A 14242-nucleotide genomic window follows, 5' to 3' on the forward strand; every position below is an offset into this window, starting at 1 on the left:
GAATATCATACGTGGAAACTTCCACGTATGATAAAGAGTTAATATCATGGATGAATAAAGAGTTCCTACGCAGCAGTGAGATTTATATGAGAATCAATTAAGTAATAGACAGTAAACATAACAACAAGTTCTTAAAGGCAAATTAATACTAAACTTATAAAAGACACGTTCATTCATCATGATTTCAAGAAATGCAGATGAATAGGGGCGCCTGGGTGGCTCAGTCCTTAAGCGTCTGCCTTCGGCTCAGGTCATGATCCCAGGGTCCTGGGATCGAGCCCCGCATCGGGCTCCCTGCTCCACAGGAAGCCTGCTTCTCCCTCTCCCACTCCCCCTCTTTGTGTTCCCTCTCTCGCTGTGTCTCTCTCTGTCAAATAAATAAATAAAATCTTTAAAAAAAAAAAAGAAATGCAGATGAATATTTAAATGGAATTTTTTCTTCTCTTATTGGGCAATGACCAAAAATATTTGAAATCTGGGGGTTTGGGAGGTAAAAGTCACTCATCTACACTGCTGGACAAAGTGTAGATACGTACAGTCTCACTTGGGGGAGGGGGTCTGGCTTTTTAAATCCGTACTTCCAGATTCAAAGAAGTGCTTCAGGATATATACGATATTAATGTACAAGAATGGTCGTTAGAATATTAATCCTAATCGTGAAAAAATTAGAAACCAATTGTGTTTAGCAATTGGAAAAGCATCAGTCATAGTGTGTTATGGAATACTAAACAGCCATGAAACAGACTATTTTGGAAGGCTGATCACGTGAGCTGGAATTCCCAGTATACAATATTTACAAATAATAGACAATAACACTCCATTTTTAAAATTGCATGTGAAAAAAATTGCATGTGTACACAGAGAAGATGAGGAATAAGATGCACGAAGTTACTAATCATGGTTATCTCCAAGTAGTGGGCTTAAGGGCAACTTTTCTTTTTCTTTGTACTTTTCTATAATTTAAAATTTTTATTCAATGGCCACTTATTAATCTAGATAAATCAGATAAAAGTCGATTGCTATGATTAAAACTACATTGCTTTGCAGGATCCAAGCTACAACTGATCTGCAATGTCAGTGGCCACATTAGTGACTATGTCTACTGGAAGTGGAACGGGTCATCAATTCAGGATGAGGACTCCGTGCTGGCAGAGGAATATGTACCGTAAGTATGCTAAAAGCCACTCATGCAATGGAGAAGTTTGGTATTAAATTTCACGTCATGAAATTTATACAACCTTGATGGTTTAATTGGATAGCAAAAGTTAGTTGATTGGCCCTTGACCCTTTGCTGCCCATATTGAGTTTTGCTGAGCTAAACAGGATTTATAAGATCTTACACACTTCAGGTAAAAATACGTGTCATTGTGGTGCAAATTCTGGACCACTTGGAAGGCTTTCTCTTGAATTTGGATAAACATGTTACAACATTCCAATGAAGCAACTTTCCTGAATTACCTGTCATGTTATTCCGTTTTTTAAACAGTTTAGGAAAGACTCATTAAGTGGGACTGAGAATCGGGCACTCCACCTCTCAAGTCTCTAGTGGTTTTCTGTTTCCTCTCTAGGGATCAACTCCTGACTCCTTAGCATTCTCCTTGGTCATCTGCTCCAGTCTCCTCTTGTTTCATGTATTCTTCTCTCTGCCCCCATGGCGACTAGAATGCACATCCATCTTTTTCTTCTCGGAAGCTGGTAATTTTACTTTGATCTCAACTACTGAGTCTTTGACGCACAGTGGTCTTTGGGCTATAAAATCTCAGATTAGTGTTGCTAAAAGCCTGATTATTATCCCTGTGCATAGGGCTGGTGATAATTTCTGCTGCAATTCATGTAGCGAAAAAAGAGATGAACCATGTATATGTGTCTCAGTTATAGTTTTACTTAAACAACTTCATTTATTCTCTCTCTTTTGAACAGAGTGGAAAATCCTTCAAATAGAAGAAGGAATACAATCATCACCATTCTTAATATTTCAGAAGTGGAAAGTAGATTTTATCTATATCCATTTACCTGTGTAGCCAAGAATACAGACGGTATAAATTCAGCATATATCCAATTAATACATCCAGGTAAACAACAGAATATTTGAAATGCAGTTTTGGTTTACTGTCTCAAGAGTCTATGACCTTGAGGTTTACAATGCTGTTTCCCTCTGACTGGAACGCTCTTGGATTCCTCTTAACCTGGCAAACTTCTTTTTTTTCACTTGTCAGATGAACTATTTCTTCTAGGAAGCTTTCTGTTCTCTTGCCTGCCCTTAACCAGCTCTCTGACCAAACAGACAATGCCTCTGTTATATACTTTCAGAAAACCCTATGTCCCTGTCACAATATCTGTCATACTTAGTTTTCTTTGTTGACTTAAATTCTGTGACAGTGCTGACCACTTATCTTGCCAATCATTCTATTTCTAGAGCTAGTAGTGACTTAAATCTGGCATATCATAGGTATATAATGAATATTTTTAGGTAAATGACAGCATAGGACAGCCTAAATATCCACTTTTCAGAGAGGATGTCAGAAGTTACTGGGTTTTTTTCAATTATATAATCAAACAATATTAAAAATATTTGTGAAATATTTTGATTATTTGTAGTTGAATTAAATATAGGGTATTTATGAATGTGTACATGGAAGAAGATTTAAAAACCTATAGACAAACTGTTAGAATTAATAAATGAATTTAGCAAGATCACTAGTCTCTACATGTAAACACATATATATGTACATATAGTATTTCTATGTACGTCAATAAATACCAACAACAAATAGAAATTAAATTTAAAATATTACATTTACAATAGTATCAAAAATTATCAAATACTTAGAAATAAATCTGGCAAAGGTTGTTTAAGACTTCTGTGATACAAACTAAAAGAATGTCATTGAGATAAATTAGAGAAGACCTAAATAGGTAGAAGGATATACAATGTTCATAGATTGAAAGACTCCGTGTTATAAAGATATCAGTTCTCCTCAAATGAATCTATAGATTCAAAAAAGTTCCAATCAAAATTTCAACAGTATTTGTGCAAGTGTGGGTATATATTTGTGTGGGTATGTTGTGGGTAGATTTATTCTAAAAGTCATATGGAAATGTTAAGGGGCAAGAATAATCAAGGTGGTCTTGAATAAAAACAGCAAATCTAGAAGATTTACACTACAGGTACCACAATCTTGTGTGAAGCTACCATAATTAAGACTATCAATGTGAACTATCCATTGGGCCAATTGGATATTGGTCTGGAAAATGGTATATCTCTTGATTCCTATTTCATACTCAAATCAGCTGTAGATGGATCAAAGACCCAAACTGGGAAATTATTTTTATTTTTATTTTTTTTTATTCTTGTGTTAATCCCCATACATTACATCATTAGTTTTAGATGAAGTGTTCCATGATTCATTGTTTGTGCACAACACCCAGTGCTCCATGCAGAATGTGCCCTCCTCAATACCCACCACCAGGCTAACCCATCCTCCCACCCCCCTCCCCTCTAGAACCCTCAGTTTGTTTTTCAGAGTCTATCGTCTCTCATGGTTCGTCTACCCCTCCGATTTCCCCCGCTTCATTCTTCCCCTCCCGCTACCTTCTTCTTCTTCTTCTTTTTTTTTTCTTAACATATATTGCATTATTTGTTTCAGAGGTACAGATCTGAGATTCAACAGTCTTGCACAATTCACAGCGCTTACCAGAGCACATACCCTCCCCAGTGTCTATCACCCAGTCACCCCATCCCTCCCACCCCACCCCCCACTCCAACAACACTCAGCCAAACTGGGAAATTAAATATAATAGAGCTTTTAGATTCTCTTTTCTGGATGCCTACATGACTCCTGACATTTAGAAGGCACTTTTTTCTTCTTTCTTCTCTACACCGCACCCCCTTACTTCTCCTTCACCTTGCTTCTCTGCCCTTCTGTAATCATTGGATGAATAATTAGGGAGTGAAGCTAGGAAAATGTGGAAGAGTGACACATTCTGGATGGCATCCCTATGCCCCTTTTTTCCTTTCCCCCAAACTTCAGCTTTCCTCCCCTGACTCTTCTACACTCCAGAAACTTCTGTAGGCTTTTGAGTGACTTTGACTTGTTTTACTCTGAAGTGCTCTATCCTATGGGCTTTGGCATCTTTTCTGTGTTATTGTATATAATGGACCCTTAAACAAAATGGGAATTAGTAGCAGCAACACTCCCATTCCCAGTCAAAAACTCGAGTATAACTTTGAGTCCCCGCCGAACTTTACTACTGATAGCCTGCTGTTGACCAGAAGCATTACTGATAACATGAACAGTTAACACATATTTTGTATGTTATGTGTATTACGTAATGTGTTCTTACAATAAAGTAAGCTAGAAAAAAGAAAATGTTATTAAAAAATCATAAGGAAGAGAAAATACATTTACAGTAATTGTATTGTAAAAAAAACTGCATATAAATGGACCCACACAGTTCAAACCTGTATTGTTCAAGGGTCAACTGTATTATAATATTTAGGTGGAAATTTAATACAGTGCACCTCAGTTTTATAAAGTATCAATTCTAGATGGCTTTGTATGTTAGTTTGTTTTATTAAGTGATGATAATGAACTGGTTAATATTATCTGGGATTTAGGATTGCAGAGCCGTCCGAAAAATGTTTCTCTGGGATGATAATATTTAATTTGGTATGCCCAAGTTTTTAATTCTTTTGTTTCTAACATATTTTTTTCCTCTTCTCCACAATAGTGCCTGATTTCAAGAAGCACACAATTGGTGTATTTGTCATGCTAACAGTAATAATTACATGCTCTGTTTTCATCTACAAAATCTTCAAGGTTGACATTGTGCTTTGGTACAGGGATTCTTGCTATGATTTTCTCCCCAGAAAAGGTACGATTTTGTATTCTATGCAGTGTTTCCTTGTTGGAGAAAGGGGATAGTTAAGAGATGTAGAAGATAACTGAGAGGGTTTTTACTTAAATTTTAAAATGAAAAGTGGCATATACAAGCATAGTAGTTATTCTTATACATAATTATAGTTTGGGGACTGAACAGACTGAATAGCATTGTTTTCCAAGTTACTGCTTTAGTGTTCATAATGGTGGGATAAACAGGCATTTAGAGCATTTGTTTGCAAATCCAGTTTGTATTGCTCAGTGCTGGTTAGGACATAGATGACCCCATGATCTGCCTTCAGAGGAAAGAAATGGCGATTTTCATGCATCAGGGAAGCTCTCACTTTCTCTTTTGTTTAAACCTTGCAAAAAATTTTAACACTACAATAATACATAAAAGGAAGAATGGATAGAATTCAGGGCTGAGACACCAGGGAAGAAGATAAGACCAGGGAGCTAAGGATAGTTCCCAGACCAAGAGGTAAAGAATCTCTGCACTTGAGGTGGCCATTGAGTAATAAAAGAATGCCTTCATAGTAAAACACAATAAATAGAAACTTGTAGGAGAGAACCACTTTAAAAAGTTATTGTATTTTTGGTATTGCTGCTTCATTCATACCCTCACACACAAAAATTAATTTATTCTGAAATGCATGTTTGGGATACTGACTTTACCAAATCTCTTGGGGTTTTTTTGTTTTTGTTTTTTGGATCTAAATATTTTGCATTTCCCCCTCTAGATTCAGATGGAAAGACCTATGATGCATACATACTATATCCAAAGACCCTTGGGGAAGGGTCCACCTCTAACTCAGATATTTTTGTGTTTAAAGTCTTGCCTGAGGTCTTGGAAGAACGGTGTGGATATAAACTGTTCATTTATGGAAGGGATGCCTATGTTGGGGAAGGTAAGTGTGTCGTGGAAAAAAGTAAAAGTCTTTGTTGTAAAAATAATTGCTAAAGTTATGTTTCATCTTTCTAGAAGAACTGTGGCAAAGGTATACAGATTTGGCAGTTTTAAGAACCTCCTCGGTGGTGTGTGATGATGATTTTCACATCTATTAAATGCAAAGTACTTATTTTTCTCATATTTTGCTGGCACAAGAATTAACTAAGTTTTATTTAGTTTTGAAAAACTTCACAACTAGTTAGATCCAATAGTTACTTTACAACTGAGATAGCAAAATAGGGGTGGAAGAGATCAAATGGTTTAGGGTTTTAGAATTTCTACTGGAAGTATTCTGAGTCCTAAATGAAATATTCAGCTTCTGTGGGTCAGGTTTTGAGCTGGTCTATAAAATCGGAAACTTCTTTCATCTTAATTAAGATGAGAAAAAAAGAGGGGGCATCTGGGTGGCTCAGTTGGTTAAGCGTCTGCCTTCTGCTCAGGTCATGATCTCAGGGTCTTGAGGTCGAGACCTGCATCAGGCTCCCTGATCAGCAGGGAGTCTTGTTCTCTCTCTGCCCTTCCCCCTGCTCATGCTCTCTCTCTCTCTCTTTGTCTCTCATATAAATAAATAAAATATTTTTAAAAAGGATGGGAAAAAAGAGCATTAGAAGACAAAAGGGATGGGGTGGGAAGAACCTTGTCAGGTTTTGGTTTGGGAGAGAATGATTATTAATTGAAATTTTACTTACTCTTGCTGTTCTTCATGTTTTTCAGACATTGTTGAGGTCACTAATGAAAACATAAGGAAAAGCAGAAGACTGATTATCATTTTGGTCCCAGAAGCATCAGGATTGGGCTGCCTGGGGAATTCATCTGAAGAGCAGATAGCAATGTACAATGCTTTCGTTCAGGATGGAATTAAAGTTGTCCTGCTCGAACTGGAGAAAATCCAAGACTATGAGAAAATGCCAGAAACCATTAAATTCATTAAGCGGAAACATGGGGCCATACGCTGGTCAGGGGACTTTAGAGAGGGATCACGGTCTGCAAAGACAAAGTTCTGGAAGAACATCAGATACCACATGCCAGTCCAGCGGCAGCCCCCTTCATCCAAACCCCAGTTTCTGTCCTTGGCCTCAGGGCCAGACTCTTAAGAAAACGCTGCAGAGGGAGGCGCAGGTGCCTCTCGGGTAGCAGGGAGAAGCTTAGCCCAGAGTTCCTTGGGTGACTCCTGTCTTTGGGCGTTGCGGGCTGGGCTGTGCCCCCACTGAATATACAGTCATAAAATGCACCTGTAGCATCAGGTGCTATCCCTGAGGTCATCTGGAATCGGATTGTTAAGGGAGCAAAATGTGGTGACGATAGCAGGTCAGAGCAATTCACACCTGAGGGCTTGGAAATCCTTTTAGAAGGCAACAGATGCCCCATCTGAATGTTTGCACTGCTGAAAACAGGCACGGGGACCGCGAATGAGAGGGAAGAACAAGCAGGAAATATTTAGCACCTATAAACGGTTTTATGAAGTTGTCTACAATCCGAGGGCGGGGCTGTGGCCCAGTCTGGGGATTGCCCGGTCCCTGGCCCCCCACTGGCTTTCCTTGGCAGTGCTGCTGGCAAAGTGAGACTGGTGTTTCACAGAGGAGGGTAGAAGTATTCTTGGAGAATTTTACATTTGCTTCCCACTTTCCATACGCATTGAGCAGCCAGCTGTCCGTTTCCAAAGACCGAGTTTCATGTTACAGACCGTTAAAATTCTCATTTCGGTGAAAAAAGGGATCCTGCAGGATTGCACGATTTTGAAATAACCTTAGCTTTTTGCTGGAAAGAGGAAATTTCAAAAGCAGGAGTAGCAGAGACCTGATCCAGCTCTGCATGCTTACACCCCCTGGAATGACCATTCTGTTCTACCTTCCTTTTCTGCGTTCCACTTGACTCATGGCTTCTTTGGAAGGACAACTTCAAGTCACTTCCTCTTTCCTCTGTGTCACACACCTGGCCCACGGATTAGCTGTCCATCATAAAGTGCAGCTCCAAGCTCCTCCTGCTCTTACTAAAACACCTCTGTGGGGTTTCTCCTGGTTGAGGAGCTAAAGCCCCCAGATTCCCCCAGTCCATCGGCACAGCTGTTCCCCTCACTGTCCTGCTCTGTGAGTTCTCAGGTCAGCCTCGTGCAACTTCACACCCGCCCCTAGGGCTCCCTCATCTCTGTTTCTCCTTCCTGTCTCCTCTGACCAGAATACCTTCTTGAATTTTCTCCAGCCGACCAGAGTTTTATGAAATTCAAAGTTTACTCCAACTCTGTTTCTCTAAGAGATTTCCCCAAGAAACTGCCCTAAGACACCAGCTGTCTCCTCTGAGTCTGATAGCACTTAGTCTGTTGGCTGTCACTTTATGAGAAGGCTGTTCTGCCTCGAACCAGAAACCCTGCTCCATGCCGGGGAGCCGGGGGGTGTGTCTCTCCTTGTCCGGGTGACTTCACAAATAATTTGCCCACTTGACATAGATTTGGGTAGGGCTTTCTTGTTGAAAAATGTCCACAGATTATCATATTTAAGTTTTGCAATCATCCTAATTTTATAGAGAAAGCAAGTGACCTATTTTTTAAAAGTTATGTTCTTAGTCCTCTCAGACCTAGGGCTCACAACAGTGTTGCTGCCTTCGAATGTAATGTCTTGAACACTTGACTTCAGGTCAATAAATGTCCCCCTTCAGTCCTACCCCTGGCACTTTTGTGAGAAGAAATGGTTGTTTTCTAGGATGGTGGCTGAGTCTAGGAAGGCTTTCATTTAAGAAACCAAATTCTAAACTTTTGAGTGTTGGAATTTACAAAAATTATGGTTAGGTTTTCTGAAAAACATTTCTGCTTTCATATATTCCTTCCCCAAAGGTAATTATTTCTTAGTGAATTAAAAATGAAAGCAAGTTGGTTTTTTGGTATAGGAAAGTATTTTTTGAAACTTGATGATAGTCAACCCCAGAAACCCCGGAAAACTGCAAAGCCAAGTTCATGTGCTAGTTGCCCCATTTTTTTTTTTTTTTTACATTTTTAATGTTTAATGATATGGGTGAACACAGACTTACACAGTATATATTGCACCCCTCCCCGCCAAAGTGATCAGAGCCAAACAAAAACAGAGTTGAATGCCCTGCTTGTTCTCCTTCCACCTGCTTTCTCTTGGATCCGATCTGGCAGCGTTGAGTATTTGCACTGTTTTGGAACTGCCGTTTTTTTTTTTGTTTTTGGTTTTTGTTTTTAAGTGCCTTATTTTTATTTGGCAGCACACACAGGGCTGGGGTGTGGGGCTGTCATGACCAAAAGGCCTATCAGATGCTTGCTGATGATGTTTAGTCTGTCATCTATAAAATACACTTGTATGTGTATTGCCAAGAAAGCCAATTCTGAAACTTAGACTCACAGCAAAGTTGGCCAGAAAGTAAAGAGCGGGGAGAAAAACCAGGAATTGCCAGTGGCATTGCATCTGGAATTTCGGGAGGGACAAGGGTCAAGGGATGTGCCCGGAGCCAGGAGGAGCCCCGACAGGAAAGTGCATGTCACTGTGTCACTCCCATTTCCCAGTGGAGGATTCTGGAGGAAGGAGCTATACTCCTAGTTCTCTGGGCACTTCCTCTGTTTTATTGTTTTCCCTGAAAACCTCTTTTAAGCTCTTCCTTTCAGGCCTTCCCCATTGATTAGATTTCACTGCATTATCTGATGGTGATTTTTTTTGGTCAGCCTAAGTGTTTGGAGGGAAGTTGGCCAACAAAGCCTTTCGCTTCCAGTTGTGAAAACGGGCTTAGCAGAATTTGTATTTTCCTTCTCCTACCCCTCTTTGTGTATTTGTGATAGAAGAAAAGGTATTGAGCCATTTTTTTTCCAGGGGTGTTTTTGATAAATTATATTTTTACTGGTTAATGATGAAGGGTTTTTAGAAACTTGTTTGTACAATTGTGAGCAGATACCAAGTATTTTTATATAGTAAAACTCCAGATCCATGTACAGCATATATCACTGGTCGATGGACTGAACTTATTTTCCAATAAAATTGGCAAAACCTGGTATTGAGTATTCTCATGAAAATCTGTTTCTGCACCAGCCCTGTCCTGGGCTCACTGGGCCACACTCCCACATCTGATAGAGGGTGAGGACCCCCGTGCTGCCTGGGGAATTCAGAGGCCATTAGCCAACCAAGGAGCCATGAATCCCATCTGTAGCCTCAACAGCAGTCCACTTGTTTGCTTGCTTTTGAAATGGATTAAAATGTGAGGTTTTTAAAAAAATTATTCACCCTTTACCAGTCCAGAAAAAGATAAGGGCAACATTTGTATGGACTTTCTCACATTTTACAAAAGGTTTCCGTTGATTTTCTCCTTTGACCCAGGAAGTGAACGAAATCCGCAAACATGGTGTCCACGATGCAAGCTCGCAATGCTCATGAACTCCAGGGATCAGAGAGGCCCGCACCGTCCACGCTGCTCTGTTCTGACCTCACAGCTGTTCTCACAAGCAGGTGGCTCTGGCAGCACCCGGGGAGCAGGCCTGGGGGAGGCAGTCAGCTCGGAGTCTGAGGGCCCACCCTAGATCCTGCCTTCTCCTTGGTGTGCAGACTTGGACAAATGATTTGAGCCCCAGTTTCCTCACCTATAAACTGGGTATAATATCTCCTTCGTAGAGCTATGTAAGGATTAGAAAGATGAGGTATATTCTGACAGGCACCGTGCCTAGCATACAGCAGATCCTCAGGAAATGGGAGCTTGGTTAGTAGCAATCTATGAATAAACTTGGTCATATTAGAGTCTGCAAATAGAATGGAGTTGCATAAGAGCATCTGCAAACCAGAAGTTGCAGCTGACACCGAGGGAGGTGGGAAGTCAAGCAATTAGAAGAATAAAGTACAAATGCTCAGATGAATCTGTGTGACTTGGAGGCCAGGAGCCCTGCTCCCGTCAGTCCTGGCGTTCCTGTGTCACCGAGGACCGGTGACTGATGCTCATTCACACTGACCCTCTGCTTCCCTGGGGATTTCAAGGGATGTCTGGTGTCTAAAGAAAGGGATTTCACACGTTCCTGAAGGATTTTTCAATAAAAATGAAAAAAATGCAAGAACCCCTGAAAATTTCAGGATAAGCTATCCAGAAAGCTATCTGGAAAACAATTTCTCACCGGAAAAATTCAGAAAAATTTTCACCAGATTTTGGTTATTTTACCAGTTAATATATATTTTAGCAAACAAAAATGTCAATGCTAACAACCATTTAAAAAAAACATTTAAAAGTGGGTTTTTTTTTTTTTTTTGTCATGAGAATTTTTATTCTCTTTACCAAATAACTTGCCCAGAATAGGGTTTTGTTTTGCTTTGCTTTTTGCTTTTTGGTCTTTGGAAATGTTTCTCAGTTGGGGTGCTATCTGGTGGAAAAAATGCCTGGTTATAAATTCCTGTACTGTCACAGTTTTGAAGCTAGAACAAAGCACTTTGTTTACAAAGGTTGTTTTGTACCTCTGTTTTCTCATCTGTGAAATAGGACTTCCTGTGTTTCGAGGCTTTTACATGTGGAAAGCCTCTGTCCAGAATCTGAGAGAGAATCTCAAAATATATTTTTTAAAAATTTTACCTTTTGATCAGATAAAACAAACAAAATTCATTTATCCAAAATGTATCTTTTTCAGATTCTGGGGTTTTGGTTGTGGAGGGAGAGGAAGGCATGTCATCTTTTATTTTATTTTATTTTATTTTATTTATTTATTTATTTGAGAGAGAGAGAGACAAGCAGGGGGAGGGGCAGAGGGAGAGGAAAAAGCAGACTCCCGACTGAACAGGGAAGAAGGCATATGTCTTGGAGTTAACTTCTAAAATGATAGTAGCTTTTATTTAATCCAGTTTTAGCAAGTCAGGATCTGGTTTGTTATATTTTATGTACACTTGACCCTGGAACAATGCAGGTTTGAACTGCGGCATTGTTCCAGGATCGACTGTAGCAGGTTTCCCAGATATTAATTGAAGGACTTTTAAATATAAGTATCATAGAGTTATAAAACCAGATTTCCTCGAGTTAATTTGTCAGAAGCAAATCTTTTCACCTCTGAGGTTAGAATCTGTGAGTGTGGTGAGTTGGGCTTGAGTGAAAGCCACAGAGAGGGTAGTAGGTGGCAAGACAATGTTCTGTTTGGAATGGGGCCAGTGGTTCCTTTTTCACCAAGATAAGATACACAAATAGATCACGACTTCAGCCAAAATTCATAAAATAGGAAAAGTAGATTACACATGAAAATGTACATAAGGAGATAGGTAAGAGGGACCTTCTTTTGGTTCACCAACATTTATTTTACAACCTATATGAGTGTGTGTGTGTGTGAGCGCGCACATACTAGTTTTAGGGAGAGGAAGAGTTACAGGAAACAGAGAACACTATCCAAAGTGAGTATTAACATTTCAAAACAAAAAACACGTTCATCTTAACACATGTTGCTCAGGTTTTGGCTGATTAAAGCACGTAGGCCCTGTGTGTTCACCTCAACATTAACACAGCAGTCGGAGATTTGTAGCTGTGAGACCAGCTGAGCCTGTAGCACCTGAATCTAGACGCACAGGATGCTGGGAATTGGGACATTAATTTACTCAGAGTGAAAGTCAGTGAAGCTTGTTTTTCTCAGAACCTTTGACCTGGAAGTGATCCCAAGTGTCACTTGGTTCACCCTCCTGGGTCTGGGACGAGCGGCACTGACACCCCTCCGCAGGGTTCCCTGGTTTTCCTTTCACTAAATATATCCTGAGAGAGAGAGAGAGAGAGACTCCCGGGACTTCCGCGGTGGGCGGGGCATTGCATGCGGAACAGCTCGCGCGAGGGAACCCATTTCCGCTTTTGCCCTGCGGTCGTTGCTGCCTGGCGGTGGCTCCTTTTTTTCTCCTCGGCCTTCTAACGTCACTCGTCCTGCTGAGCCTGAGACAGTCCAGCTTCTCGTCGCCTTCACGGCTGTGCACAGTGGCCATCTGCTTGAACACCATTGTTAGAGGACATCCCGTAATCCTGCCTTCTTCGGATTTCTTGTTTCCTAAAATTGGACTCCATGTCCTCCCTCAAATTCCCAAACGTAGGGGAATTATTTTTGCTCTCAAGTTTATTTTTGGATTGTTTTAAAGGTGCTAATTATGTGCCTCACATTATACTAGACGCTGAGAACATTTCAGAATCAGAAAACACTTAAATCTGGCCAAAGAGAGGAGTGTGAAGAGAAGGTACTTCAGGAAATGAACTCCTACTGTAGAAGGTCTTAAATCCCTGACTAAAATATCTGCTCTTTATCATTCAGAGATGGTATTAGGGAGTTATTGGAGATTTTGGTTGGGAGGACATTTGAGAAATGTTGGCTGGGAGGCATGATGATGCAGGGGGATTAGGGAGTAAAAATTTAGGGAGGCCTAGCCAGTGGGGATAGTAATCCCTCTGCAAGTTGATGGTATTAGAACCATTTTTCTTTTTTTTTTTTTTTAAGATTTTATTTATTTATTTGACAGAGACAGAGACAGTGAGAGCAGGAACACAAGCAGGGGGAGTGGGAGAGGGAGAAGCAGGCCTCCTGCTGAGCCGGGAGCCTGATGTGGGACTCGATCCCAGGACCCCGGGATCATGACCCGAGCCAAAGGCAGTCGCTTAACCAACTGAGCCATCCAGGTGCCCTAGAACCATTTTTCTTAAATGAATTTAAAAAAACATTTTGTATTATGGAAACAATATTGGTTTGAGAGAATGTAAAAATTTCTGAAAAGTACAACTAGGAAAAAAGTCACTCATAACATTACAACTTAAAAATTATTACTAATGGGATGCCTGGGTGGCTCAGTTGGTTAAGTGCCTGCCTTTGGCTCAGGTCATGATCCCAGGGTCCTGGGATCGAGCCCCACATCGGGCTCCTGCCTCAGAGGGGAGCCTGCTTCTCCCTCTGCCTGCCATTCCCCCTGCTTGTGTTCTCTCTCTGACAAATAAATAATTACAATCTTAAAAAAATAATTACTAACATTTTAAACAAAGATTTTATTTATTTATTTGAGAGAGAGAGTACGAGAGAGGGAGAGACTTAGCATGAGCGGGGGGATGGATCCCAGGACTTGATCCCAGGACTCTGGGATCATGACCTGAGCTGAAGGCAGATGCTTAACCAACTGAGCCAACCAGGCACCCTTAATTACTAAGATTTTATCATTTTCCTACTGAAGTAACTGAGATCATTTAATATGTGCAGTTTAATCCCCAACTTTTTTTAACTTAGTAAAAATATTTGCCCACATTACTATTATTTGAGATGTGATCTATGAGATGAGTGATGATTAAGCCTATCAAATGGACGGTCCATAATTTAGCTTTACTGCTTTGTTTGGACATCTAGACTATTTCCAGTTTTTAGCCATTGGTTGTGAAAATGAAATAGTCAACGTTGCCTAAATATCTTTGTCCACTTCCTTCATTATTTGCTTAGCAG

The 14242-nt window shown here is 40.3% G+C and overlaps 1 protein-coding gene across 1 annotated transcript in view; it reads left to right on the top strand.

Annotated features, from left to right (window-relative positions):
• Positions 1-9828, top strand: part of IL1R1 (interleukin 1 receptor type 1) — a 71961-nt gene extending 62133 nt beyond the window's left edge. Inside the window, 6 exon segments of the mRNA XM_035001849.1 lie at positions 1048-1165; positions 1921-2072; positions 4732-4875; positions 5621-5788; positions 6544-6908; positions 6910-9828. Coding sequence (XP_034857740.1) covers positions 1048-1165; positions 1921-2072; positions 4732-4875; positions 5621-5788; positions 6544-6908; positions 6910-6963 — 1001 coding nt within the window. The 3' untranslated portion in view covers positions 6964-9828.
• The last annotated feature ends 4414 nt before the right edge of the window (positions 9829-14242 follow it).

The sequence above is a fragment of the Mirounga leonina genome, unplaced genomic scaffold (genome assembly GCF_011800145.1).
Source record: "Mirounga leonina isolate KUSES-001 unplaced genomic scaffold, KU_Mleo_1.0 Mir_125, whole genome shotgun sequence".
Classification (NCBI taxonomy): Eukaryota; Metazoa; Chordata; class Mammalia; order Carnivora; family Phocidae; genus Mirounga; species Mirounga leonina.